Source organism: Rasamsonia byssochlamydoides (assembly GCF_041956645.1).
Source record: "Rasamsonia byssochlamydoides strain NRRL 3658 unplaced genomic scaffold VTN77scaffold_37, whole genome shotgun sequence".
Classification (NCBI taxonomy): Eukaryota; Fungi; Ascomycota; class Eurotiomycetes; order Eurotiales; family Trichocomaceae; genus Rasamsonia; species Rasamsonia byssochlamydoides.
The window spans coordinates 7,613-34,216 of NW_027192420.1; the positions used below are offsets into that span (position 1 = coordinate 7,613).

General features: G+C 51.3%; 9 protein-coding genes across 9 annotated transcripts; 5 read left to right on the forward strand and 4 right to left on the reverse strand.

Moving 5' to 3' along the window:
• Positions 1-1,464: 1,464 nt before the first annotated feature.
• Positions 1,465-2,728, forward strand: VTN77DRAFT_5085 (uncharacterized protein; the record flags this gene model as incomplete). The annotated part of the gene is made up of 3 exons (XM_069421215.1): positions 1,465-1,500; positions 1,799-2,094; positions 2,227-2,728. The coding sequence occupies 3 exons, from the start codon at positions 1,465-1,467 to the stop codon at positions 2,726-2,728; spliced, it is 834 nt and encodes a 277-aa protein (XP_069277079.1).
• A 460-nt stretch (positions 2,729-3,188) lies between these two features.
• Positions 3,189-6,003, reverse strand: VTN77DRAFT_5086 (uncharacterized protein; the record flags this gene model as incomplete). Its single annotated transcript, XM_069421216.1, has 3 exons — positions 3,189-5,089; positions 5,137-5,537; positions 5,597-6,003. 3 exons carry the CDS (start codon positions 6,001-6,003, stop codon positions 3,189-3,191), a joined length of 2,709 nt encoding a protein of 902 aa, XP_069277080.1.
• A 482-nt stretch (positions 6,004-6,485) lies between these two features.
• On the forward strand, positions 6,486-8,027 carry VTN77DRAFT_5087 (uncharacterized protein; the record flags this gene model as incomplete). Its single annotated transcript, XM_069421217.1, has 5 exons — positions 6,486-6,838; positions 6,900-7,071; positions 7,133-7,432; positions 7,492-7,570; positions 7,618-8,027. The coding sequence occupies 5 exons, from the start codon at positions 6,486-6,488 to the stop codon at positions 8,025-8,027; spliced, it is 1,314 nt and encodes a 437-aa protein (XP_069277081.1).
• Positions 8,028-8,455: 428 nt separating this feature from the next.
• On the forward strand, positions 8,456-9,550 carry VTN77DRAFT_5088 (uncharacterized protein; the record flags this gene model as incomplete). The annotated part of the gene is made up of 1 exon (XM_069421218.1): positions 8,456-9,550. The coding sequence occupies one exon, from the start codon at positions 8,456-8,458 to the stop codon at positions 9,548-9,550; it is 1,095 nt and encodes a 364-aa protein (XP_069277082.1).
• A 651-nt stretch (positions 9,551-10,201) lies between these two features.
• On the forward strand, positions 10,202-11,501 carry VTN77DRAFT_5089 (uncharacterized protein; the record flags this gene model as incomplete). The annotated part of the gene is made up of 4 exons (XM_069421219.1): positions 10,202-10,358; positions 10,445-10,514; positions 10,569-10,852; positions 10,918-11,501. The coding sequence occupies 4 exons, from the start codon at positions 10,202-10,204 to the stop codon at positions 11,499-11,501; spliced, it is 1,095 nt and encodes a 364-aa protein (XP_069277083.1).
• A 512-nt stretch (positions 11,502-12,013) lies between these two features.
• VTN77DRAFT_5090 (uncharacterized protein) lies at positions 12,014-13,245 on the reverse strand (the record flags this gene model as incomplete). Its single annotated transcript, XM_069421221.1, has 2 exons — positions 12,014-13,012; positions 13,084-13,245. 2 exons carry the CDS (start codon positions 13,243-13,245, stop codon positions 12,014-12,016), a joined length of 1,161 nt encoding a protein of 386 aa, XP_069277084.1.
• Positions 13,246-14,679: 1,434 nt separating this feature from the next.
• On the reverse strand, positions 14,680-15,189 carry VTN77DRAFT_5091 (uncharacterized protein; the record flags this gene model as incomplete). Its single annotated transcript, XM_069421222.1, has 1 exon — positions 14,680-15,189. The coding sequence occupies one exon, from the start codon at positions 15,187-15,189 to the stop codon at positions 14,680-14,682; it is 510 nt and encodes a 169-aa protein (XP_069277085.1).
• A 450-nt stretch (positions 15,190-15,639) lies between these two features.
• On the reverse strand, positions 15,640-17,860 carry VTN77DRAFT_5092 (uncharacterized protein; the record flags this gene model as incomplete). The annotated part of the gene is made up of 3 exons (XM_069421223.1): positions 15,640-15,680; positions 15,736-15,957; positions 16,012-17,860. 3 exons carry the CDS (start codon positions 17,858-17,860, stop codon positions 15,640-15,642), a joined length of 2,112 nt encoding a protein of 703 aa, XP_069277086.1.
• A 4,502-nt stretch (positions 17,861-22,362) lies between these two features.
• On the forward strand, positions 22,363-26,162 carry VTN77DRAFT_5093 (uncharacterized protein; the record flags this gene model as incomplete). Its single annotated transcript, XM_069421224.1, has 3 exons — positions 22,363-25,070; positions 25,180-25,991; positions 26,059-26,162. 3 exons carry the CDS (start codon positions 22,363-22,365, stop codon positions 26,160-26,162), a joined length of 3,624 nt encoding a protein of 1,207 aa, XP_069277087.1.
• Positions 26,163-26,604: the final 442 nt, after the last annotated feature.

The window sequence follows — 26,604 nt, forward strand, 5'->3', positions numbered from 1 at the left end:
CGGTGCCAACTCTGAGCACCTCTTTGTTTTTGTTCTGATTTCTCCCCTTATGGGAAAGAATAGGCATTTCACGCCACTCTCCAGACCTCGAAATAAATTTCGATCATCACAAGCCGAATAGATCAAAATTTCATATCATTACTGTTCCATCTAGTGCCAAAGATTTTGGACTTGGTAGGCTCGGGCATCAAAATTGCCCGAGACATTAAGACATACCCGGAGGCATCACGCTCCGCGGACTCCCCACCGCTGCAAGACGATCATGCCCACGGTAACGTCATATCATATCAGAAAAGGATGATGAGACCACATAGAGCGATAGCTAATTAGCAAATGCTCCTCTCTCACAGGACATTGCTCCAACCGCTACTACTCCCCCGTCAGATCACAGACTCACTCTCCACCTCCCCTTCTGCAGAGACACACTCCGCAAGCTCGCCAGGAAATATACAAACTCGATGGATCAGAAACCTCTCAGCAACCGCAAGAGCTATACACCCCAGGCATGCACGATGTCGAACACACTCCGGAGCAGGATCAACAAGCATACAATCCTCCTTACAATGCAGACTCATACAAAAGGTCGTCGCTGGTGCAGAAAGACTCCAATCCGCCAGGCTCAAGATCAGCATCACGATCAAGTGCTTCCAGCCCCTGCTCCTCTGTCAACCAACCCACGAGGCTTCTGTACCCCGTAATCATCCCGCAAAGACGCGAGAGAGGGGATTTCTGTACGCGTACGCGCCAGTCCTCCACGACTGCGGCATCGACGAAGAGACATTTTTGGATTTCTTGCAGAATCTGAACCAAGCCTGCAAGGTGGGTGGTCGTGTAACTTACCGTGTCTCTCGCGTCAGTTCCTGATTTTAATAGAAGAAAGAAAAAAAAGGCTGGAATGGAATTTTGGCTAAAACATTGCTCTCTCAAATCATAATATTTATTAAAATCGCAAGTTTCCAACTAGTGGAGAGATAAAAATAGGCTATAACCTCATAGAAGGAAGCTTGTGTTAAAATCCTCCTACTGCAAACACGTTTTATTGACAGGCAAATGATAGATATCAAAGATATGTCTGTACATAATAGTTGGGGGAGCTTACAAGTTACCTACCTACCTAGCTACGAAGGTATCCAGCCCCGCAAGATCACTCCGAAATCGGCGCACCTCTAATTCCCAGTCGCCCACAATCTATGTACAGTACAGTACAATACATATATATATGGTGATTGCATCCTGTGCGTAGCCTGATGATGGTAGTGTATCGTAGCTCGATCCAGCTACGAGCTAAATAAATTGGAAGTGTTCCTGTGGAGATGGATCTCATTTTAAGCTCTCCGCGGAGCCGATCTCGGAGCACCACTTAGTATGTACTCCGCATAGCTTGCGGCTCCGACAACTAGATCGACAAGAGGAGACAAGGATATACAGACAACAATTAAGAAATAAAGAAAAGAAAGAACAAACATGTCCGACAAGAAAAAGGATCATTGGTCTTCGGAGGTATGTATTCATCCGCGCATGCCATCTCTAGAGAGATGCATATGACCGAGATATAATATCAGTCTCATCAATTTCTTCCCCACATTATCTATATACCTAGTAGTACATGCATATATACATGCATGTATCCAGGAATTACCCTTGCTGGCTGACTTATCATGCATACCACCTTACCTACCTCTATCTTTATACAAACCCTCCAATTGAAAAAGAAAGAAATCAAGAATCACATAAACAAGCCATTCACTATCCCACGACTTTCACTTATTTCTTACTTACTCACTGACTATATACACAGGCATACTCCACATCCGCCTCCTTCGTCCCACAACTAACCCAGACCCTTCTACGCTCTCTCGACCCGCAACCCACCGATCGCGTCCTCGACATCGGCTGCGGCGATGGCAAGTTCACGGCCAACTTCTTGTCATCTGTGGCGTATGTACTGGGGGTGGATGCGTCGCCGGCGATGATTGAGCATGCGGTAAAGACGTACGGTAGTGGCGATGACGGTTCGAAGGCGGAGTTTCGCGTCGTTGATTGTCGGTTTTTGGATCGGGAGACGGATATTGTTGATGGGGGGTGGGATAAAGTGTAAGCATGCATTTAATTCGTACAGTATATCGATACTTCATACCTTCTTACATCTCCTCTTTCCACCTTTTCTCCTTCCCCTTTATCTTTTCATCTTTATATAGATAGAAATGGTTCTGACTACGGCTACAGCATCTCCAACGCCGCGCTCCACTGGATCCTACGGGACGAGTCGACCAGGCTGTCGACCCTGCGAGCGATTTACAACTGCCTCAAGCCCGGCGGCGCCTTCGTCTTCGAGGCCGGCGGCCACGGCAACGTCGGCGAGGTGCTCACTGCCCTGATCTGGGCGCTTGTCCACCACGGCCTCAGCATCGAAGAGGCCCGCGCCGCCGTGCCGTGGTTCTTCCCTTCGGACGTCTGGATGAAGGACGCGCTCGAGAGCCTGGGCTTCCACGTCGAGCGGATCGAGCTGGAGTATCGGCCGACGAAGCTGACGAGTGCGGCAGGCGGGGGTCTGGCGGGTTGGATCCGGTTGATGGGCGCGCAGATGTTGGATGCACTTCCAGAAGAGAAGAGGGAGTCGGTCGTCAAGGAGGTCTGTGATGTGCTGCAGACGGTTGTGACGAGGGATGAGGACGGCAGTCAGTGGCTGGGGTATGTCCGGTTGAGAGGGATTGCAAGGAAGCCATGAAATACTTTACTTTTTGCTCTCTCTCTCTCTCTCTCTTTTTTTTTTTTTTTTTTTTGCTCTCTCTCTCTCTCTCTCTTTTTTTTTTTTTTTGCTTTCCTCGTCGGTAAGGAAATGCGTGTTTTTCTTGATTGCCTCTCAATCCATCAGATGACTGAATTTCAGGACACGTCGTGGTCAGGTCTAACTATATTCCTATATTCCTAAATTCAACATATATGTATATTGTACATCGATGCAGTCGTAGTGTCGTAATCATCATAATTGCAGTCGAGTAGCACGCAGTCGTGCAGTAGCAGCCTCAACTGAATATCGGCACTCGTGTCAGCTCCGTGGTTCTCATCTCTCATCGCAATAATCCACCTGTACAAAAACAGCAATTATATAATACATTTAGTTTATAAATGTATGCAAATAAATGCGATAAATGCAAAAAGAAGGGAGTGAAAAACTAACAGATCGCTCAGTCAGATGACCTTATCGCCGCGTAAAGATCAAGCTGTAAATCAGGAGCGCCATCTCCATCTTTGGTGCGATATTTCTCTCGAATCAAAGCGGCCAGTCGAGCTTCCCATATCTTGGAGAAGCTCGCAAGATCTGGCGCTGCAAAGGCGTCGAACCCAGTCCCGGACCGGATGTATGAATCTACCAGCCGTGCTCGTCTGTATGACGCTGATAAAGGACCAAAAGGAGCGGGCCACTGCAGTGCAAGGTCGTGGGTATCGAAACCGTCTGGGATCTTCTCCAGTGGAAGCCGGCTAGTGTGGACGCGCTTTATTTTGAGTCCTGTTCCGGATGCGGAATTGGACTGATCCATCTCCTGATGGCGCATGAAGTAAGCTCGAGGGTCGTTACGGTCTAGACCGGGAGCAGTCTCAGATTCAGCTGGAGAATCATCCGGCTGCGCCGTGGTTGTGTTTGCACTGGCAGTCAATGCAGCTCGCGCAGCGAGATAACGATTTTGATGCGGAGAGTTCAAACTGAGTTGACTGTTACTCAGCGCGTTTGATTCTTGGCTGTTTCGCATCTGTTCTCGCCGAGACAGGATAGCTGCTCTCTTCCGCCGCTCAAAGTCAAGGGCATTCTCCAATTCAGATCCGTTTTCCTGACTTGGGGGCTGATGTAGCAGAGATGACCAGCGTTCCAAGACAGGGAATTCTTGCCGTCTTTCACTAGGTTCGACTGAACGAGAATCATCTGCCATTTGGCTAGAGTAGAGATCTGGCAATGCAGAATTTCGCGCTCCGGCGCGAGGTATAGTAACCTTGAATGGTTTATGCACGCCGCTTACGGGTTGGATAGAGTCATGTGGACCAAGTATCTTATGCAACACCTCGCTCTCTGACCTGTCCTCCCGGTTGTGCTCTCTTTGACCAGCGACAGTTGAGCTGCTGCTGGAGGGGGAATTGAGAGAAACCTGTGTTGTCTTCTTGAACCACGTATCGAGAGCTCCATTTCCATATCGTTCTCTCGCACGCTCCCTTGCTGACCGTGCCGACAGGTCCAGCGTTGGAACAGAGACTTTTCTCCGAGACAGCTGTCTAGCCGACACGAACATCGGTGAGTCGCGTGTTTCCGGAGACGACGAGTGCGAGGTCGAATGTGACGGACTAGGCGGAGGCGGACTTGGAGAGACTCGTTGATTCCTTTCCACACGACTTCCGCCTCTCTCAGAAGATTCTCTCCCACGACTTGAAGCTACCAACTGACTAGGAGTGCTTCTGCTCTGACTGGGCGTGTTTGGGTTTCGATGAAAGAAATGTGTCTTGGCGATCGTCCAAGGGTTCAGACTATTCCGTTCTGATGGCCTCACTTCACCTTCAGATGAGCTTGCAACGTCCCTCGGTTGGGAATCAGAGCTTGATTGTGGAGCTGTCTCAGATACACAGGTTGAAGTCGCTCCAGAGCTGTCCAGACCTGTCTGCCTTGCAGTGGCTGCGGGATTTGAGGATGGCGGAGAGACCGGGAATTGGACAGCCGGCTTTCGAGCCAGCAAGAGGCTGAAATCATCTTTTCCCGCCGTTTTCTCAGCAGCTTCCTCGCCAGCATTCCGATTGTCGTCATCCAAATCGCCATACACATCTTTGAATAGGCTCTCTGCAAGAGATACAATGATCTGAGGATCCGCAAACAAGACATCATCCTTGGCAGGTTCGACATTGACGTCGTAGCTGCCCCTGGGGCATTCAATATGTAAGCAGAAAAGCGGATCCGAGAGGGAAGCTGAGATCGCTCGCGCCTTCGCAGCAGAGCGAATATACGTTTTGAAGAGTCTCACAATCTCTTTCGGCGTGCCTCTTGATGTCGACAGAGGTCTACCGTCGACAGAGACAAACTGTCCAGGGTTACTGAGTTCAGAGAAATCTGCATGCCGTCAGATAAATCCGTCTGAAGAGGGCAAGTTTAATTACCAGCATCGGCTTTTGGAAGGAAGGCCACCAGTCTGTAAGACGGATTTGCATCGTTCGAGGTCGATGCCACTTCTTGGCCTTCATCATGCGCCTCAGATGGCCATTCCTTGTAGATACACTGAGCAGCAATTTCGGCACCAACGACTTTCAGTGCTGCATCGACGAGATTCGCATTGGGTTTAGGTGCGTAGATCCAGTTATTACTTTCATTCTTACTCTTCAGGACTTTCAATGACAGCCTCGTGGAAGGCTTCGCAATTGCGTACGCTTGTAGTAATTTCTTTGTTTTCGTAATCGTCTTTGCAGCGTTCTTTAATGCCGTTTGTCTCCTGACTGGGATATGCTTCAGAAAGTCCGTTACACGGACAGTGGTTCCAACCGGATGAGATGCTCGTTCATTGCTATATGGCACAAAGTCAGTTTTGCCATTATTTTCAGCGCGGAACAGAAGAATATTTACCTCACTAATTCCCCCCTCCGGTCATACTTGAGCAGCGACCCAACCAGTTGCGATTGGGTCCTGGTAGATACAGTGAGTGAGCCGGCCATTTCAGCAGCACTTGCAAGGGCCTCTCCTCGAAACCCAAGAGATCGCCCGCCGACATTCCTCAAATCGTCCAAAGTCTGTATTTTGCTCGTGTAGGCGCGCTTGCACACCGCGCCATGGTCCTCTGGAGCAATGCCATGACCGTTGTCTTTGACCTGGATTACATCGACGGTGTTTTGGGAAATTTCCACCGAGACAGACGAAGCAGATGCGTCCAGCGCATTATCCAGCAGCTCCTTGACGACAGAACAAGCATCAGACAGAACTGAAATTGAGCCAATTGCCTGCGCGGTGGACTGTGGGAGGGCAGCAATTGGCATTTCTGGTGCCGTTCACCTGGAGAATCATCACAGCAGACACCGAGCAGAAAAGGAGCACAGCTGGCCATCCAGTTTTCCCAGTGCTGCAATTACAAATGATGAGGTGATGGCTGTGTGCTGATTGTCTTCGGGAGGCTTCAAGATGGTTGCGCGTTCCGTGTCGCATGAACGCGTGGTCAGCTGACCGCGAAATCCCATCATTACTACTGCGAACGTTGCATACATTATCCGAGTGACCGTTTGGTATGTGGAGTAGGCAAGCAGGAATTCTATCTGGAGAACAATATATTAAATGTAAATTGGCCTTTGGGCAGCTGTGGTACTATCTAAATCTCTGATTCTCCAAGACTAAAATATATTTCAGCCTGAGGCATTAGTGTTCAGGCACCAATATTAGTCGCCACATCATCTGATTTCTCCTTCCTGAAACTATGAACACGCCTGGTGTTCAGGCTCCGCCATGAAAATGGAAACACCTCGCAATGACCGCATCTTCGTTTTCTATATCGCATCTAGCGATCCCAGCGGTTTGTATACTGATCGCGTTTCTCGCATACACATCTCAATACCTATTTTTACACCTCGAACCAGGCCCACTCAGCGACTATGAGTTCTGGAAGTTCAATGGTCTAGTGGCTTGTATTTGGATCTGTTACTATCGAGCCTGTACTGTAGACCCGGGACGCATTCCAAGAGACTGGAAACCGTCGCGTGGCCAGGGCGTGGATGTAGCTTCTGAGGAGGGGAAAATAGACGCCTTGGTTCGGCAGCGATGGTGTCGGAAATGCGAGGCCTACAAGCCACCAAGAGCACACCATTGCAAAGTGTGCCAGAGGTCAGCATTTTCCATCGACGGCAGACATAATTTACATGCTCGTCTTCTGACTCGCGTCTAGATGCATTCCCAAGATGGACCATCATTGTCCCTGGACGAGGAATTGCGTTTCGCATTTCACATTTCCTCACTTCGTTCGCTTTCTGTTCTATGCCGTCGTCTCGATGGTGTACCTTGAGTCCTTTCTATTCACCAGAGCTTCTGTCATCTGGGAAAATAGGAGATTGCCCAGTGTAATGACCTCCGGCTGAAAATCTTCGTAGACAGAAGGATACTAACCGGATGGTCTGGCAGTACCTCGGTCCAAGTATCGCACAGCTTACGCACCTGTTTCTTCTGATCGTGGTCAACAGCCTCACGCTCTTCGCCTTGTTCATTCTCTTAGTGCGAACATTGTGGGCGTTGGGCGCGAATGTCACCACGATTGAATCGTGGGAAATTGAAAGGCACAAGACTCTGCTGAGACGAGCCCGCCATTTTGGCGGATATCTTGATGGTCCGGATGGCATCAAAGTGAGAATTCGAAAGCAGGAATTCCCCTATGACATTGGAATTTGGAAAAACATTAAGGCCGGGATGGGTGGAAGCTCCAACGTAAGAACACCGCATCTCTTATTTACTTTGCTGTTCTCTCTGACGCATGATGCATACAGATCTTGAGCTGGTTGTGGCCATTTGCAGCGACTCCCGATAGAAGTACAGGCTTGTCGTTTGAGGTAAACGACTTCGAAGGTTTGTCACGCTCTCCATTCTCTCAAGCTTGTCGCTGACCTCAGCAGATCCTGGGCTTTCCTGGCCACCACCAGATCCAGATCGCATCCCTCGAAAGCCTAGGCCCATGGGGGAGCCCTTTCCAGTCCAACACTTCGATTCCGCACAGGAAGAGATTGAAGCCTTCAATCGGCGACAGAGAGAAGATATGGAACGGAGGCGTGGCGGATTGGGTTTGCAGCGCAGGAGAAAATTTCACGAACGATATGCTCATGTTGCCAATGCTGAACATGATGCCGCAGACGGCGAGGACTCCGTTGCCTCCGATGAAGGCGAAGAAGCCTGGAGAAATGCGGATGGCGAGCGTCTACAGGACTTTGGAGTGGATGAAGAGGTCGAGTTTTATGACGAGGACGACATCCCCTTGGCGGAGTTGATGAGGCGGAGAAGGGAGCAGCAACAGCAACAGCAATCTTGAGATTTACTATTGAGCATCGCAAATGGAGATTTCGGAGTTTTGTTTCATGGAAGGTGGAAATTCCTTCCTCCATCTTCTACACTGGCCCATATTCGTTCCATTTCATCTCAAGTTTCTCTTCAGTGAGAGTCCGCCGAGTTCGACTCTGAGGTGAATTGCTGGTTTACGTACCCAACACACTCTGCGACCATATGCCAGCTGCTTCACGTCTAGTACAAATTTTTCTACTAACCTTCCCATGTCTGTTTCCCTTTCTTACCGAAACTATTTCTATCTTCTTATCATTCACTTGGGCTGCGTCATCATGTCTCTCAAATGACGTATTGCTTGATTATTCAGCATATCACGACTCTACTCTTGACACCCCATTTCTACTGTTTTGGAGACTATATATATAGAATGATTCTGATCTCCTTGAAGCTTTCCTCATGTCGTGCAGCGACGTGACTGACATTCCACCCCCCGCCCCGCAGGCCGACCAGGCGTCGACCGGCCGCCCGATACCGCAAAACGAAAGCTCGTACCAACCCCAGCTTTCAGAGACCTTTACTCCTGCATCCGCGACCGACCAAGAGGTTTCCGGACGTTCTCTCAAGCCCGGGATATACGTCCCCACCCTGGCCTTTTTTGACAAAGATACGGAAGCGCTAGATGTCGACGTCATCGCCAAACATGCGGTGCGCATGGCAGAGGCCGGGGTCGCCGGAATCCTCACGCAGGGGACCAACGGCGAGGCTGCCCATCTCTCCCGGACGGAACGCAAGGTCGTCACCAAGACCACTCGTGACGCGCTGAATAGCGCAGGATACCAGAACCTCCCCATCGTCGTGGGGTGCGGAGCGCAGTCGACTCGCGAGAGCATCGAGATCTGCTACGAGGCGCAGTCGTCCGGCGGCGATTTCGCCATCATCCTCCCTCCGTCGTATTACAAAGAACAGTACCGGAGAGAGGGTCTCCGACACTTCTTCACCGACATCGCCGACGCCTCGCCGATCCCGATCCTCCTCTACAACTATCCGGCGGTGGTTGCGGGCATCGATCTCGACTCGGATATGATCGTGGACCTGGCCCAGCATCCCAACATCGTCGGGTGCAAGCTGACCTGCGGGAATACGGGAAAGCTCAACCGCATTGCTGCGGCGACGAGGGCGGCTACTCCGCACGACCCTGCCTCTGGGTTTATGTGTCTAGGCGGCAGCGCCGACTTCACGTTGCAGGCACTGATCGGGGGCGGGTCTGGTGCGATCTGTGGGCTGGCGAATGTCACGCCCAAGGCCTGCGTCAGGTTATTTGAGCTCTACCGGTCGGGCGAGATCGAGGAGGCGAGGAAGCTCCAGGCTGCTGTGGCTCGGGGAGACTGGATCGTCATCCAGAGCGGCATCATGGGGACCAAGAGTATGCTTCAGCATTTCTTTGGTTACGGCGGATTCGCGCGGAAGCCACTGCCACGGCCGGCAACGCAGGAGACGGTTACATACAGTGAGAATCTGCAGGAGTTGATGAACATTGAGATGCGGTTATAATATGCCTTTCTCTTTGTACTATTTAAAGGAGTAGTAGGGGTCTAGCAGAGATTGATTAATCAGCAATCTACATAGTCAATTGAAGGATGGTGTCTGGCATGAGAACAGGTCGTGACTACTGGCGTAACATGGTGCAGCAACAATCTAGACGATCGAAAACATCGGCTACTGCCAACCGGGCAACAAGTGACAGGCACCTAGGGAAACAATATTAATAGTTTGTTAATCTGTGGATTCTATAACCAACTGCCAGAATTAGTTCGGAGATTCGATCCGCAAGCAATGGCGCTGTCTTTGGGTGGGATGGCGTGAAGATAACCCCGCTGCGGGACTCTTATCTGGTAGCGCGACGGAACTGGACTATGGCGTGTGACGTTGATTTGTAATTCTAGCAAGAATTGATTGATATGTTAAGTTATTGAGATACAGTACAGTATCTTATATTGGACGAGTCGACCTAACAATCAATTCTCAATCGGGTTGCTGTTCCTTTCTAACGCGAATCTCGTCGAGATAACCGGCTTATCAACCCGCCATCTCCCCACTATTCCCCTCTTCTCCATCCGAAATCCTCACTTCGTCGACACATACCAGCTCGGCAGGCAGATTGGATCCAGAGCTGGTCAATCGGATCACTCGTGACTGAAGACCATGGGAGAGGCACCACACTACCAGGAGCACCTGCTCATCCTGCTCCCCGCGCCCGTGCCGGAAGACACGCTCGACGATCTCCGAAAGACCTTCCCCAACATTGAAATCACCCATCTGCAGATCTCCCTGACCGACACTATTGACGTTATCCCAAGCGGTAAGTGGGATGGAATTCGATCTTGGCCATTGTTTTGAAACTGTCAGAAAGAGCGAATGGTCCAGCTGACACAGCATCTTGCGCAGAGATTCTCAAGAAAACGACCATTCTGGCGACCTCGTTCCGACACATCCCCACTCCGCAACAAGTCCCTAAGTACGTGCATAAGAATTATCAAGGAACGGCAGGATTGATACTGACATCCTCCAGCCTGAAGCTCCTACACTCCTTCTCCGCCGGCGTCGATCACCTCCTCAAGGAGCCCATCGTCACCGACACCAATGTCCCCATCACCACGAGCTCGGGCATCCACGGCCCGCCGATCGCAGAGTGGACGGTGATGAACTGGCTCGTGGCGTCGAAGCAGTACAATGAGCTCTACGAGGCGCAGAAGAAGCACGAGTGGAAGAAATGGAGCTCGTTTCGGACCAGCGTCGAAGACCACGTGGGGAAGCGAGTGGGGATACTGGGGTATGGAAGTATTGGACGTCAAAGTTGGTCATTATCATACCATCTTGCAATTTGCCAGATTGGATGAAGTTTGCTAATTGTTACCTAGTCGGACGCGTCGCTGTCGCCCTGGGCATGGAAGTGCTCGCCTATACGGCATCGCCTCGCGACACACCCGAGTCGCGCCGTGACAATGGATACATCGTGCCTGGGACTGGAGACCCTGACGGAACACTGCCGATCTCGTGGCACCACGGAACCGACAAGGCGTCTCTGCGGAAGTTCCTCGCCCTGGGCCTGGACCACGTGGTGGTGTCGCTCCCGCTGACGCCAGCGACGACGCATCTCCTCGGCGCGGAAGAATTCGCCATCCTTTCATCGCATTCACCGCGGAAATCACGCAAGCCATTCATCACCAACATCTCCCGCGGCAAGATCATCGACCAGGACGCGCTCATTGCGGCGCTCAAGAACGGCGAGCTGAGCGGCGCTGCGTTGGACGTGACAGATCCCGAGCCCTTGCCGGCTGACAACCCGCTGTGGGACGCGCCCAACGTCCAGATCAGCCCGCATATCAGCGGCCTGGGCATCGAGTACTTTGTGCGGGCGCTGAACGTGCTAAAGGTGAATCTGGGGCGGTTGGAGAGGGGGGAGCCGTTGATCAACGAGTTTAAACGAAAGAGGGGGTATTAATGATGCAGATGTTGGTGTGGCGAGGCTGTAAGCTAGCCGTACAGTATGTATGTACATGTGTTTGGTTACGTCTGATGAGCGTTGCACATATATCTCTTTGGCTAACAGATAGAATTCCATGTCCACGCTTCAAATGAATAGTTAGGTATCTAGGTCGGAGGATCGATCAATGCGTCTGGTGATTTCTGATTTATCGTTGTTGTTACTATATGGCTTGTGCTGAGGGACTTTTTTTCCTGGAATGATCTACAAGAGAATTTTTACAGTTATTTTGCAGTTATTCAAGGCAGTATATACGGAGTGTGGCACAATGAATTGAAGTAGATGACGAGTCATGTGCGTGGTCATTTGTCAATCTCGTGAGTTGAATTAATTCCATCTCGCAACTGCCTCCATTCCGCTCCCTTCCATCGCTTAAGCAGATGAACTCGACTGACTGACTGCTGACAGATTAATAGAATCACCATCACCTTGCTTCGCTTTCTGACTTGCACTATATACGATGGTGCCTTCTAATCCTGCACCCCCCGAATCAACGTCTTAATCCCCTCCCCCCGTCTCGTCGTCTCCCACGCCTCTGTCGCCTGTTCGAAAGGGAGGACCTTCGTGATGAGCGTCTTCAACGGTGGGATCCTGCCTTCGCTCGCCAACGCGATGGCCAACTTGTAGTCGCCTGGTCCATACCGGAAACAGCCTTTGACTGTCAGCTCGCGGTTCGCGACGGTCGTGATGGGGAACGCGACCGTGTGCTTGCCCAGCCCTGTCTGGATGAATGTGCCGCCCGTGCGGAGGACGTGGATGCCTGTTTGAATGCAGGGCTCGGCGCCTGTCGCGTCGATGACGATGTCTGCGCCGGCGAGGCCGTCGTCTGCGGGCGACGCGGTGGTTGATCCTAGGTTGTATGTCTCCACGATCCGCTGGGCGTTTTCTTCGGACGAGAGCGTTGAGTCCGGTTTGTACGTTCCCAGACTGTTGCTGCTGTTGCTACTGCCCAAAAACTTCTCCGCAAACCGCAACTTCTCCCCATTGATATCGACCGCGACGATCTTGCTGGCTCCGAACTCTCTAGCCACAGCCGCACAGAGCAGCCCGATTGTCCCCGCGCCAAAGACGACGACCTGGTCGCCGGGCGTGACGCCGACTTGCCGCGCCGTGTGAACGGCGACAGCCAGGGGTTCAATCAGGACAGCCTCTTCAAGGCCGATGGAACTCTCCGCAGGAATCTTATAGCAGTAATCAGCCGGCAGCTTAAAGAACTTCGTCAGCGTGCCATGGCCAACAGGCGGATCGCCCGCAAAGCGCATCTTCGGGCAGAGATTGTACCGGCCGGCCTTGCACCGCGCGCAGTTGCGACAGGAGTAGCCCGGTTCGAGGGCGACGTGGTCGCCGGGCTTGATATCGGTCACGCTGGGGCCAACCTGGTGCACGATGCCGGAAGCTTCGTGGCCCATGACGAGGGGGTTGTCGGGGGAGACGTGCCGTTTCATGCCGCCGTGGACCCAGAAGTGTACCTGAAGAAGTCAGCTGTATATCATATTTTTCTCTCACGAGAATGTGCGAGATGGATATGAGGTGTATGTACATCACTCCCGCAAACCCCCGTATACGCCACTCTCACGATGACATCGTCCGGCTCTTCGATCTGTGGGATGGGTCGTTCGCCGTATTTTGCATCTCCTGGGCCGTAGAGGAACAGGGAGGGATTCTGCATGGAGGATATCGATGAGGATCCTGGCGTTGCCATTGTCTGTGTCTGCTTCTGTTGTGTGCATCGAAATCAATCAGCGGCCGCTGGTGATAAAGAAAACAAAAAAGAAAAAAAAAAGAAAGAAAGAAAAAAGAAAAGAAAAGAAAAGAAAAAAATGAAAAAGAAAAAAAAGACAGAAAATGAATACCTCAGAGATGATACTATTTCAAGATGGGACAGATAATAACTGCTTCTTTGCTTCTTCTTGCTTTTGCTTGCTTACCTCGCCTAGCTATATATATAGGTATGTTGCTGGTCCCAAGAATCGCATCAACAATCTATCAGATTGATCAATCTGTTCCAAAAAAGAGAGGGGGAAACCAAACAAAAAGGCGGGGCTAAGCAAACAAAGTACGACAAGAAAAGGATTTCTTCAAATTCAGACATTGGTTAAATCATACCGTAGACTGACTATTGAAGTAATATTGTATAATATATGGTATGGATGGATGGATGGAGGGATGGTGTGGAATGGTATATATATAGGTCGTTCTTATTATCTGTCTGTTTTTCTGTCTGGAAAATCGAGCTGACGATTACGAGAGAAATAAATAAAATAAATAGCAGAAAAGACGACAAGAGAAAAAGAAGAGGCCATCAAGTCTTGTGATAGTGCTCATAAGCAATATTCGAATCTGGTCTGGACGGAAGAGGGGTCTCATCTTCCCCGCATTTCATTTTAGGTAGATATCTACCTAGGTAGGTTAGATAGTTGTCTGTCCAGTGTCAACTTGTTGGGCTGGACTCGGAGCAAACTCCGCAGGATGCATGCACTTTTTTGTACTGTACGGAGTACAGTACACACATACATTTGCTGCTATATATAGTTTACGTAGCTAGTATGTACAGTACATACAGCATTCTCTGCTCATCTTCCTTGGAACGGGCCGTCCGTGTTGGACTCTCAGGCCTCAAGTCCACACATGAGATATGGGGCATGTGTCACCAGACTGGGAGATAAGATAACAAGATGCATTATGCACCTAAGCACACGGAGTACATATCAAGGGATAGAGTTGTTCTACTTACTGATAAAGGATCAATATACCCAGAATGGACGGATGACGTCGTATATCCTTCTTAGCATGAAATGAGGAGTCATCGATTAATTGATGGTGGGTGGAGAAGTTGGGGAAGGGAGAGAGGGAGGGTCCTCATACACGGATATATATATATCTATATGTGCATAGGAAAGAAACGATTGAGCGAGGTACGCTCCCTGAGAATAGCTAGGCCTTAAGCACGCGGTCTAGACAGTTAAGCTGATAAATATTTATTTATTCATCCATTCATTTAATTTGGGGGTATGTTTGGACACGATCAGATCACTCACTCACTTCACTCCTATTCTTTTTAACCGTCCATCCACCCACCCGCTATTGACTTTCGATATTAATATATTAATATCTGAAGTTCTCGATGGCAATGGACCTAGCTACATGTGCAAAAAATAAACAACAGGATCAAATCAAATAAAATGAAAAACAAAAAAAAAAGATCATGCACATTTTCCCCGATCCAGTTAAATAGAACAAAACAGATAACGCCAGAGAAACAAAAAAAAATTGCAGAACAGACTCCGGGTTGCAGGCAAAGAGACCAACCAATCAATAATCGTGAGGAGGGAATTAAGTAGGTAGTAAAAGAAGAAGAATTAGATAGAAACGCTCCGGTGGGTGGGGTGTCAGCCTTAAGACGAGGAAATGAGATAATGGCATCAGTGAAACACAAATGCAAAAAAAAAAGAAAAAAAAAAGAGAGAAAGAGAGAGAGAGAGAGAGAGAAGAGAAAAGACACCAGTCTCTGACATGCATGCTCTCTTCTCCAGGAAGGTTGGAGTTGGAATGAAGAAACAGAGAGTGAAGAGTAAACAACGAGATGATATGCCGCCGGAGACAACGCTTGGATGCATGATGTCGATGACTTGCCGTCCCTCTCCATCAATATAGACATCGACTTCTATGTCGATTATTCGTCGCCAAAAAAAGAAAAGAAAAGAAAAGAAAAAGGAGAAAACTGTGAAAGATATTTTTCTCTTGTCTTTTTCCCCCCATAGAACAAGCAAGAAGAAATGGTGATAAATACAAAGACAAGGCTGCATGGGCGTAGGGATATGTGCTGCTCGAGGAAAAGGAGATTAATAGAGGAAAGCGTATTACCACCGCAGGCGCGGTCGAGGCGAAGTGAAATCTCTCAGAACGGATAACGACTTGGGTAGTGTACGCGGCGTCAAATAGGTAGATAACCCACTGGCTCGGCGCTGATTCATGGGTTCGAAGTTGCCGAGGAGAAGACAATTAGATTTGGAGATGATGATGCGCCGTGACTTGTGATCTGGGAGATCGCGTATCGAGACCACGGCATAACATTTTGTTGGCAACCCAGCTTCAATTAGAACAGGCCAAATCGCTTTTTTGTACTCTTCTCGCCGTCTGAGTATCATTGTTAGCCCACTTTCCCAAACTGTGTCTCAGCGGCTTCACTCACCCTTCGCTTTTCGCTTATCTTTGCCTCCAATGGCGCCTGCTGCTGCCTTCTTTGGATCGGCGCCCTCCGACGCCGCCTGGATCGCTGCCAGTCGATGCTTCGCTCTTTCGTCGCCTTGGTCGGCCGCTTTGACGTACCACACGTTGGCTTCAAGAGGATCGCGACGACAGCCAATGCCCATCTCCGTGAAATAGCCAACAGCATATTGCGCCTTGGCGAGGCCTGTATATGTCAGAATTGTCCACCAGAGTACCTATTAGTATAGATGCAACCTACCTAATTCTGCAGCCTGCCGGGCCCACTCATACGCCTCGTTCTCGTCCTTCTCCAAGACCGGTTCTGCGCCGACCAGATACCACGCACACAGAGCCATCATCGCTAACGGATGCCCCTTCTGTGCTGCCCCGGTATAGAAATGAATGCTGAGTGCGGGATCGCGAGGACAGTTGAGCTTGCCATGCTCGTACGCATCCCCCAGCCGGTAGCTCGCTTCCACATGGCCCAATTCGGCCGACTTCGTGAAAAGCTGCGCAGCATAAGATGGGTCGGGGAAGACATCGTCGCCGAATCCCGTCTCATGCAAGAGTCCGAGCTCGTACGGAGCGGAGTTGTACTGGAAATCTGCCGCCTCGGCGGCGCGTTTCAACCACTTCACGCCTTCGCGGTAGCGTTTGCCCAGACCCATGTCGCCTGACAGACACGCACGACCAAGACGCAGCATCGCTCCCGGGTGGTTCTTAGAAGCTGCTTGGCGGTAGAACTGCGCTGCCTTCGAACCATCGACCCTGCATCCCCAGCCGAACTCGTTGCACAACCCTGCCCGGTAACCGGCCTCAGCGTGCCCGTGCTTGCTGGCCGCGACGAAGAGAGGCAACGCGCGGTCATAGTCTTCCTTCCCTTTGTTAAAGAGTCCCGACGCGTAGCCGTCCGCCAGATAGTACTGTGCATAGGGATAGCTTCGATCGGCAAGCCGCTGAAGAATAGATTTAGCCTCGGAGAGCAGACGTGCTCGTGTGACGTCGGGATCTTTATCCCCGGATACCGTACTCGCACCATCGTCCAAGTCCTTCATCTCTTGGATTGCATTGACCATGAAGACTGCAAACTCATACTGAACCGCAGGATCGTTGGTCTTCTTGACGTTGGCCAGGTACATTTCGAACGTCTGCTTGTGGCTCAGCAGAGACACATTGTTCCCAAGCGACATGCGCAGATGGTCATTGTTGAGGCCGGCAGGAGACGGCGATGGCTGCGGATACGAGGCAGTGAGGAGGTCGACGAAGGACGACATCGGCCGGACATCAGGAGATGCCCCAGAGTGGGAGGACGGCGCACGCGTATGCACACCGGGGGACTGATTTGGCGAGCGAGTGCGTCCACGGCCCGCAAGATCGGATGTGGAGGAATACGCAGAAGTTGGTCGGGGAATCCCCGGCCCTGCGTAACTGGCCCGCCCCGGAGCCAGATGTTGGTTCGAAGAGGCGAGATGCTCCGCGGAGGACGAACCGGAATACGTCCCAATCGGTCCCGAGGCTTTTCGACCGGCGGACCCCTCGGGGAAGGTCTGATGGTGGTACTGCAGAGGTTGGTATTCCATTGGCTGTGCCGCGCTATCCAGACTGGCGTCGGACGAGTTGGACAGATGCGGACTTTTACTGGATGTGTCCTGTCCAACAGTAGATTCCCGCTTCTGGCCATCATCATTCTCGTTCGAACCTACTAATGACCAAGAACCCGTGCTGGCAGAGGTGTGTCTGTTCGTAAGAGGTTGAGGGAGCTGTATAGGTGGGATAGAATCCCTTCGAGGAGGGAATTCGGTTAAATTGGCGGCATCGGACCCCTGTTCCATCTGGTGGGAGATGTCCATATTCGACAGCGCATCAACGAGGGAAGACGATGAGTTGTGGGCGTCGGGAATCTCCGAGGAGTTGTCGATCTTCAAGGCATTCCCATCGACCTGTATCTGAGCAGTTGGAACGGGTTTTCTGCGGATCGCTGGCTGTTTGGATTTGGGCGATGCCTGTTCTGCACCCGGCGGAGTCGGCGGAGGAGGAGAAGATCGAAGGTAGACAGGTGGTGGAGGGGAGATGGGCGGGCGAAATGCGTCTGTATCTGGACTGGCCATCTCGAGCGTATGAATCAGGTTCTTTGGTCACTCGCTAGGTCGCAGTCCACAACAAGAATCACGGTCGGTCGGGGTGCGTCTGGTATTGAAAACGGTTCTAGATCATAAAGCAAGCACAGTCACTTCTGTATTGTCGGCCAGGTAGTGTGCTTGAAAACAAAATCTGATATCTGCAGCGATACGCGCCGTCGTCTGGGCGTTCATCAAGGCTGCGAAACCAACAAGAGGCGGTGCGGGGGGAGGAATGGTTACTGTGACAGGGAATGCTGCCGGGTGGTGACTACCTGTGTAAAGGACATGATTAATCCACTGTCTTCGATGCAATGGCAGCAGAGTGTGACCAGCAATCCAGGTCCTCTCATCCAATTCCACACGCACTAACAATCTTCGAATGGACTGCAATTGAGAGGGAAGAAGAATTGAGGTACGAACGGAACACCCTCACCTGTAAAGGTACCCAGTCTGACCAGCACCCACTGAGAACCTCCTCCCCTTGGGCTGTCGAGATTCTCTCCTTTTTCTTTCAGACACTCGATCACCCTTAGTTTCCCCCTCTCTTGCCAGAGCGCTTCGGAGGGGATGTCGAAACTCGAGGGCCAACGCGATGAGGTTGTCTTTTTGGGCTGCGGAGCAAAAGCTGAGCGCCAAAACCCCGATGTCCGGTTCGGCCGGGGATCAGATTGACCAATACCAAAAAAAAAGGTCTAAGTTTAGCTCTTGCAGCCAAACTGAGGGCCTGCAAGTCTGCAGCTAGTGTTACTGTTTTATTCTTAGACAATACCGGCGCATGCAACCGGTGTGCAGCAAAGGAATGGAATGATCTGGCGAGGGGTGGTGGCTGGTTGACTTAAGACATCCTCTGTTGGGAGTACCTAGGATTCCTCAGGTACTGAACTTGCGCCATCCGCATGGAGTAAATTAGGTAGGCACCGAGTTCATAAGTGGGAGATGTGCACAAGCCTGCCTCTGCCTCTGGCTTGTCTGTTCTCCTGGCTGCCAAGCGCGCTGCCTGCTCCACTGTCCGGAAATGATGTGCCAGCCGATACTCGGTCAGATTGGCGCTGATGCGATCGCTGACGTGCCTTTTTAGACCACCAATTATTCATGAACAATCACTCATAACCAAACTAAAGCCGTTCAAAATCCTTTTAGAGACATGTTCGATGGGAATATCAATTGTTGCCTGCACACTCGACTTGTGCTCAGCAGAGGCAATGCGGAAGTAACGACCGATCTGGATCCGGCTGTGGAAGTTAATACCCACCAGAGCTATTCTTGCTTCAAAAACACCCTGCTAGCCTCCACGGCAGATGGCTTCACTGAGAGCAGATCCAATTGATACAAGAGATGACAAGGAGCTCTGGGAGCAAAAAAAAGGGGGGGCAGCAATATCACAGACTTCCCATGCCCCTTTATTGTTCTGCTACTACTCCGTACCGTGCCGTTGTTTGGAGACACTGCTAGTCTACATCTAATAAGCCTCTTCTCCATGCATTGTTCGCTTGTCGTATGGAGTTGACTCGCGAGTAGCGACGACGATGGGAGGTAAGAAATAGAGCTAGAAAAAAAGAATCAAAAAGAGAAAGGCAGCAACAGCGGCACACGAAGGATTCTCAAGCGCTCTCTGTCCGTCTGAATGCACATGGCTGGCATCATGTTCTTGAGTGGCTCTGAAGGCCAAGACCCGTAAGCAGTGGGATCCCACTCGTCCTTCGGGCCACATCGAATTCGTATTGCTCTGCGTGCTACCTAATTGCTGAATCGTGAGGGGCTATGATTTTTTTTTTAAATTTTTGCTCTTCATGGTTTTGCCTCCAGCATTTCTCCTGACCGCAGGCTGAGTTTGCCTCCAAACCCTATCCAAGGGACGTAGAGACACGCGGCGGCGTAAGACTGCAGATGTCTTACGACAAGGCTGTCGTCGTCCCCTAATTATAGTGATAGTGACGTGCTGAGCCACACCGAAGGGCAAATCGACATCGCTTAGCTACTGCGTGGTGACTTGGACAATTTTTCGGAGACACATCCGGTCGGACGGTACCGTGTAATTTACCACCGTAATACAGAGTAGTCCGCACACCCGGACAGAGCACTAATCAGATGCACATGCCAATGAATAATGTTCACTGGTTCCCCACAGATGCCATCGGCGCCAGGGATCAGTTAGCCTTTGAGGGTCTGTCCCTGCCTGCCAAGGCTGCCATGGGTCATCGATGATCGGTTTGACCTGCTATCACTCACATCCTTCGATCTATGATCGCTGTGATAATGATGATATCAGCCCTATTATTCCGCGCGGCTGTCTTTTAACCATATTTTTATTTTGGCCTTCTCTCCCGGACGGGCCATACCATCTTTGGGGGCAGGCTGACGACCTCGGGAGACCGAGTTTACCATTAACGGTTCCCTGCTCGACCTATTATGATCGACAAAACTATTGTATCCGCAGATGATGTCACTCGTAATCGACTCCCATCGCGATACGCATGGCAATGGAGCCGCATAAGGGTCATGACAGGGGACAGTGGCACCATGGAACACTCGAGTGGTGTCGTGATGTTATGGAAAAATGCCCCAATCAATGCATCTGCAGGCAGTGTTTTCGTCAACAAATTGCTTGATCTTCGCGCGGTGAGTGAATACTCGACATACGTAAAGTGATCGCTGATTACAGGATAGAGTACTCTGGAGAGACAAGAGAATCTGATGGGAAACACGTACACGGAAAGTGTATTGATTCTTCTGCTTTTTTTTTTTGGCTTACACACCCTGTGTTGCAACAACTTGGTGCTGTACCTAGGTACGGAGTCCCTGTTACCCAGTAGGGAACCGTCTAATCTGGGAGCACGTTAGAAGCAAGAGAGAGAGAGAGAGAGAGAGATCTGGCTTGTCAAAAAGGCTGACTCTGGCTATCCAAGTGGTATATATTAGAGCTGTCCGTTGTCGTATTATTATTATTCTTCCTTGCTTATTTATTCCTTGGCTTGGCGGTTGCACCTCGGCGCCTTGCTTACTAATCACAGAGAATAGTACGGTACGCAGTAATTAGCGAAGACAGGAAGCAAAGAGAACGTTGAGGAAAAGCAGGAAATTGTGCGCATCGATCCCTTAGGATCTTGCTGGGGCTAGTTGGAAGGCGGTTGTTTGTACGGAGTACAGAGTATGGCAAATGCACGCCAAACTAGGCCACAGGAGCCGCAATTTCTTCTTGCATCATCGGCGGGTGGTTGTTGCCCAAAATAGAAGGGGCTGCTTGGAACGACTGGAGCCCCGTATCCAGCAGGCGCCGTGGTCGCGCTGGTCAGGTGACTGCACGGCTGTAGGCGGCCAATTAGAAGGGGCCTCGCGCGCAGCCGTGGCCTTCGCGGCGATTCTACGGACGACGGAAACGACAGCGACGACTGACAGTGACTGCAAATAATAATAAAACAAGATGCTCAGTCAGGGCGTGCCCATGGCAGCCCATCACTTGGCAATGTCTTGCTGGCCAACCCCACCATGCCGGGATGAGCCACTGATAGTCCTCGAAAAGGCGCGATCGCGGCTTAGCGTTCTATCCTGGGAACTTTTACGAGGTGGGCTTCCATTTGTGGGTGTTGCTCCCCTCCCCCCGTTCGTTACTGGGGAAGGCTCCGGGGCGCACCTGACAGGGTTGCTAGCACAACAGTAACAGCCAAAGGATAATAGGAACACTAATAATAAAAGAGAATGCGAGAAACGACTCCTTTACTCCGTACATTGTGTCTGTAATTCTGCGACCCTAGCGAATAATGAAAATCGCTCTTTTCTCGCCTAAAATCCCCCATGATGTGCATGTACGATACTAAATCTTGACTAGCTAAGCCCCCTGAGGACAAGTCTCCGTGCAGTAAAGTGCTGTTTGTCTCACTCCGGTCCCTGTCTTTGCCCCCCTCAACGTGACCTGACCTGGCCTTGGTGGCCTGGCCTGTCTTTCCAGAACTCCTGCGTTACATCCTCCCAGCCAGGCACCTTCGGAAGGAATCTATCCCTTCTCTCTAACTACTGCCGCTCGCTCAGGTGCCTGAGGCTTATTCTCGTCGCTCGCTTTCAATCCTTCTTGCCGTCGCTTCACCCAAAAGGGAGATCGCCCAGAGTGACCGGTCGGGCGAACCTCGACCCTCCTCTTCTTTCGACATCTCCATCATCCTACATTCCATCTTCTGGCGGTTAAAATCGCCGTCCGCCTCGTTTAATTTCCTTGTTTCTTCCTTCGATTGCCCGCAGAAAGTGGCTGGTGGTTTTCGTGAAAGGGGATACTACAAGGAATACGAATCTTCTGGTCCGGTCGCGAGCCTGCACGGCAGAGATACATCGATGTCATAACGGTGCGATTGGGAGGCATTATCGATACGGGAATCTATTTTTGGCATCCCACGCCTTGGATGGTTTGACGACCAACGTGGTATGTCGGCCGCGTACCGTGGAATGCTGGCAAGGATTATTAACAGTCTCGGCGCCATCATCTAGAAGAAGAATACAACATGTCCCTGCCCCAAAGACCAGCGAACGCACCATCCCGGCACGAAGAACCCCAACCTGGGTTTCGGGAGTCCGCGAGACGACGTCGCCGTGATATCGAAACGGGCGCATATACAGACATCCCTTCTTCGCCCTATTCCCCTCAAGGTCATAGTCATCAGCCCTCAACTTCGTCCGTTGGCGCGGCAGGTCCCCGAGATGCAGAGCAAGCGGAAACGACGTCCCCGGGTCGAAAGCGACATTTGGTCCGTCCAGAGAGAAATCGAATCGATCGAGATCACCCCAACTACCTATATCGACAGCATGCTCAGAACATGGCCACGTATCCGTCTACGACCGGGAACGATCCAGTCGTCGAGGGTCACGGGGAGCCCGAGACAGGCAGTACGGACAGTTCCGACTTGAAGGGTGACCGAAAGGGCGACCTCTACGGGGCACATGGTAATCTGAACGAGCCGATGGAGCGGGTCGAGCGGACGCCGACAAACAAGCGGGAGAGACGGAAGTTGTCTCGCAGAACATCGAGCGCGCATGGAAAGCGGCGCCAGAAGGCCACGGAGCAGATTCGTCCCCCCAGCTTGTGGTATACCTACTGCGCCATCGTCACGTTCTGGGCTCCCGACTTCATCCTCAAATGTTTCGGTATGCCCAACAAGGCGCAGCGTCGAGCCTGGCGTGAGAAAATGGGGCTTATTGGAGTCATCTTGCTCATCTGTACGTTTGTCGGCTTTTTGACTTTTGGTTTCACCGAAGTGGTCTGTGGCACGCCCCCGGTCCGTCTTCAGGTCAACCAGGTGGGCAGAGGTTACATGATCTTCCACGGTCAAGCCTACGATCTGTCCGAGTCCAAGCATCCGGCCGCAGCCGGCATTCCCGGCGGCGCCAACGTTCTCTACGACCTGCCGCATAAGTTCGGTGGTCAGGATGGCAGTTTTTTCTTCCAGAATGTCAATGGCGCCTGCAAGGGGCTCATCACTCTCGCCCCGGGTTCTGATGTCCCCACCAACAGTAATGGCGACCTCGCTTGGTATTTCCCCTGTCATGCGTTCAACCAAGATGGCTCCAGTGAGCCTAATTTGACGATACCATATTATCTGGGGTATGCGTGTCACCTCTCGGGCGATGCACGCAACGCCTTCTACAGCCTGCGCTCCTCTGGCGATGTCTACTTCACGTGGGATGACTTGAAGAACAAGAGCCGGAACCTCATGGTGTACTCCGGAGACGTTCTGGATCTCGACCTCCTACGGTGGTTCAACACCTCTCAGGTGTCGTACCCATCCCGCTTTGATGAACTGCGGTTGAACCCCGACGTTCGGGGTACGGACGTTACGTACGCCTTCCAGTCCGCGGCTGATAAGCAGATCGGAAAGTGCCTCTCCCAGATCATCAAAGTCGGCTCCATCGACACCGAGACGGTGGGCTGTATCGCTTCGAAAGTGGTTCTGTACGTGTCGCTGACCTTCATCTTGTCCATTGTCGTGGCCAAGTTCGTCATGGCCCTTATCTTCCAATGGTTCCTGTCGCGCAAATATGCCCCATCCCGGACGAGTATGTCCTCGGATCCCAAGATGCGTGCCCAGCAGATCGAAGACTGGTCGAACGACATCTATCGACCCGGACCTCGTCTCACAGACCCTCCCGTGCCTGATCGGGTCAGTAAACGGGCGAGCTTCTTTCCCACCACATCTCGATTTTCCAGCCCCTATGCCGTGGGTGGTGGCAAGATGCGCCAGCAACCAACAACGATGGCCAGCCAGAATTCCACATCGCGTCTGGTTCCCACGGCGTCCACGTCCATTTACAAGCTCGGTCAGAACAGTAGTGGAGGCAGCGTGAGTGCAGATGGCATGTCCCGTCACAATCCCGCGGACAGCCGGACAAGCTTGATGTTGTCGGGAACTGATCAACGGCAATCGACTTTCGTTGGTTCCAATGAAGGTCCCGGGGGATTCATCCACGAAGCTGTTATTCCCCAGCCACCGCCGGACTGGCAGCCGTTTGGTTTCCCGTTAGCTCACACCCTGTGTCTCGTGACCTGTTATTCCGAAGGTGAGGAAGGCATTCGGACGACACTGGACTCGATCGCCATGACGGATTACCCCAACAGCCACAAGACCATCATCGTCATCTGTGATGGATTAATCAAGGGCAAAGGCGAGGACGTGTCGACCCCAGATATTGTCCTAGGAATGATGCGCGATTTTTCCATCCCTCCCGAGGAAGTGCAACCATACTCGTATGTCGCTGTTGCCACCGGATCGAAGAGACATAATATGGCCAAGGTTTACGCGGGATTCTACGACTACGGCGAGACGTCGATCGTGCCACCAGAGAAGCAACAGCGCGTGCCGATGATGGTCGTTGTCAAATGCGGTACCCCGGAAGAGGCCACGCAATCCAAGCCCGGCAACCGTGGCAAGCGGGACAGCCAGATCATCCTGATGTCGTTCTTGCAAAAAGTCATGTTTGACGAGCGGATGACGGAGCTGGAGTATGAGATGTTCAACGGTCTGTGGAACATCACGGGCATCTCGCCGGATTTCTACGAAATGGTCCTGATGGTAGATGCCGATACCAAGGTGTTCCCGGACAGTCTGACGCACATGGTCTCCGCCATGGTGAAGGATCCTGAGATTATGGGTCTGTGCGGTGAAACGAAGATTGCCAACAAGGCAGATAGCTGGGTGACCATGATCCAAGTTTTTGAGTACGTTACCAACCCCTTTCTCTCTCTATCTCTCTCTGTCTCTCTTGTTTTTTCTTTCCTTTTTTTTCCCTCCTATTGTCTTTTTGCTTCTAGGCTGACACAATCCTAGATACTTTATTTCCCACCATCAGGCCAAGGCGTTTGAATCTGTTTTTGGTGGTGTGACCTGTCTTCCGGGATGTTTCTCCATGTACCGGATCAAGGCGCCCAAGGGAGGCCAGAACTACTGGGTCCCGATCTTGGCTAACCCCGACATTGTTGAGCACTACTCGGAGAATGTCGTCGACACCCTACATAAGAAGAACCTGCTTCTGTTGGGTGAGGATCGGTACCTGACCACGCTCATGCTCAAAACGTTCCCCAAGCGGAAGCAGGTCTTTGTCCCACAGGCGGTCTGTAAAACGACCGTGCCGGACAAGTTCAAGGTGCTTCTCTCCCAGCGTCGTCGGTGGATCAACAGTACCGTCCACAACCTCTTCGAGCTGGTGCTGGTGCGGGATTTGTGCGGTACTTTTTGCTTCAGCATGCAGTTCGTTGTCTTCATCGAGCTCGTCGGTACCCTGGTCTTGCCCGCGGCCATCAGTTTCACCTTCTATGTCGTGATTATCTCCATTATCAGGCAGCCCGTTCAGATTATCCCTCTGGTGCTTCTTGGCCTCATTCTGGGTCTGCCCGGAGTGCTGATTGTCGTGACGGCTCATCGGTTGGTTTATGTCGTATGGATGTTGATCTATCTGGCCTCGTTGCCCATCTGGAACTTTGTCCTTCCGACGTACGCCTACTGGAAATTTGACGATTTCAGCTGGGGTGACACGCGCCAGACGGCCGGGGATAAGTCGGGTAAGGACGGTCACGGCGATGGAGAGGGTGAATTTGATCATACCAAGATCACCATGAAGCGATGGCGTGACTTTGAAAAGGGTATGGCTCAAGTTTCCTTTCATTTTTGGAACTGCTTCACTGACATTGTCATTTTTCCTTTCTGCAGACCGACGTCTCAGGAACAACGCGGGGCAGTGGCCGCAGCCGCCCATGACGGGCGGCGGATATTCGTCATATCACTCTGGGTACGAGGGCTATTCGGACTACTAGTTGGGGGCCTTGTCCCGCCCGGGAGTCGTCCTCCTGCCTTTTCTTTTATCTTTTATGGATATATTTTTTATCATTTTCTTGGAATGATATTGCATGTCTGGTATCATCTTGTATCTTTTGTCGTTGACTGCTGGGAGTGGTCGTGTTCTTTTCCACTGTACATCTCTTGTGATGAGCATTGGTATTTAGCTACCTAATATACATATTGTATCATTGTCGTCTCGTGGTCATTCGTGCTTCTTCCGTCTCGCGGACTAGGCCCCACCAGATCGGTAGGCACATGCACCTGGCCATCTATCTGGGCAGGCAATGCAATCTTCATGGAAGGAGCCAATGAGGATGCGCGAAAAGGAGTCTTGACATGCGACCGATCAAAATGGTACCAAACATCACTGTCTGGAGCAGCATCCTGTCTTTTCCACGGGTGTGTATTGCTTTTTCT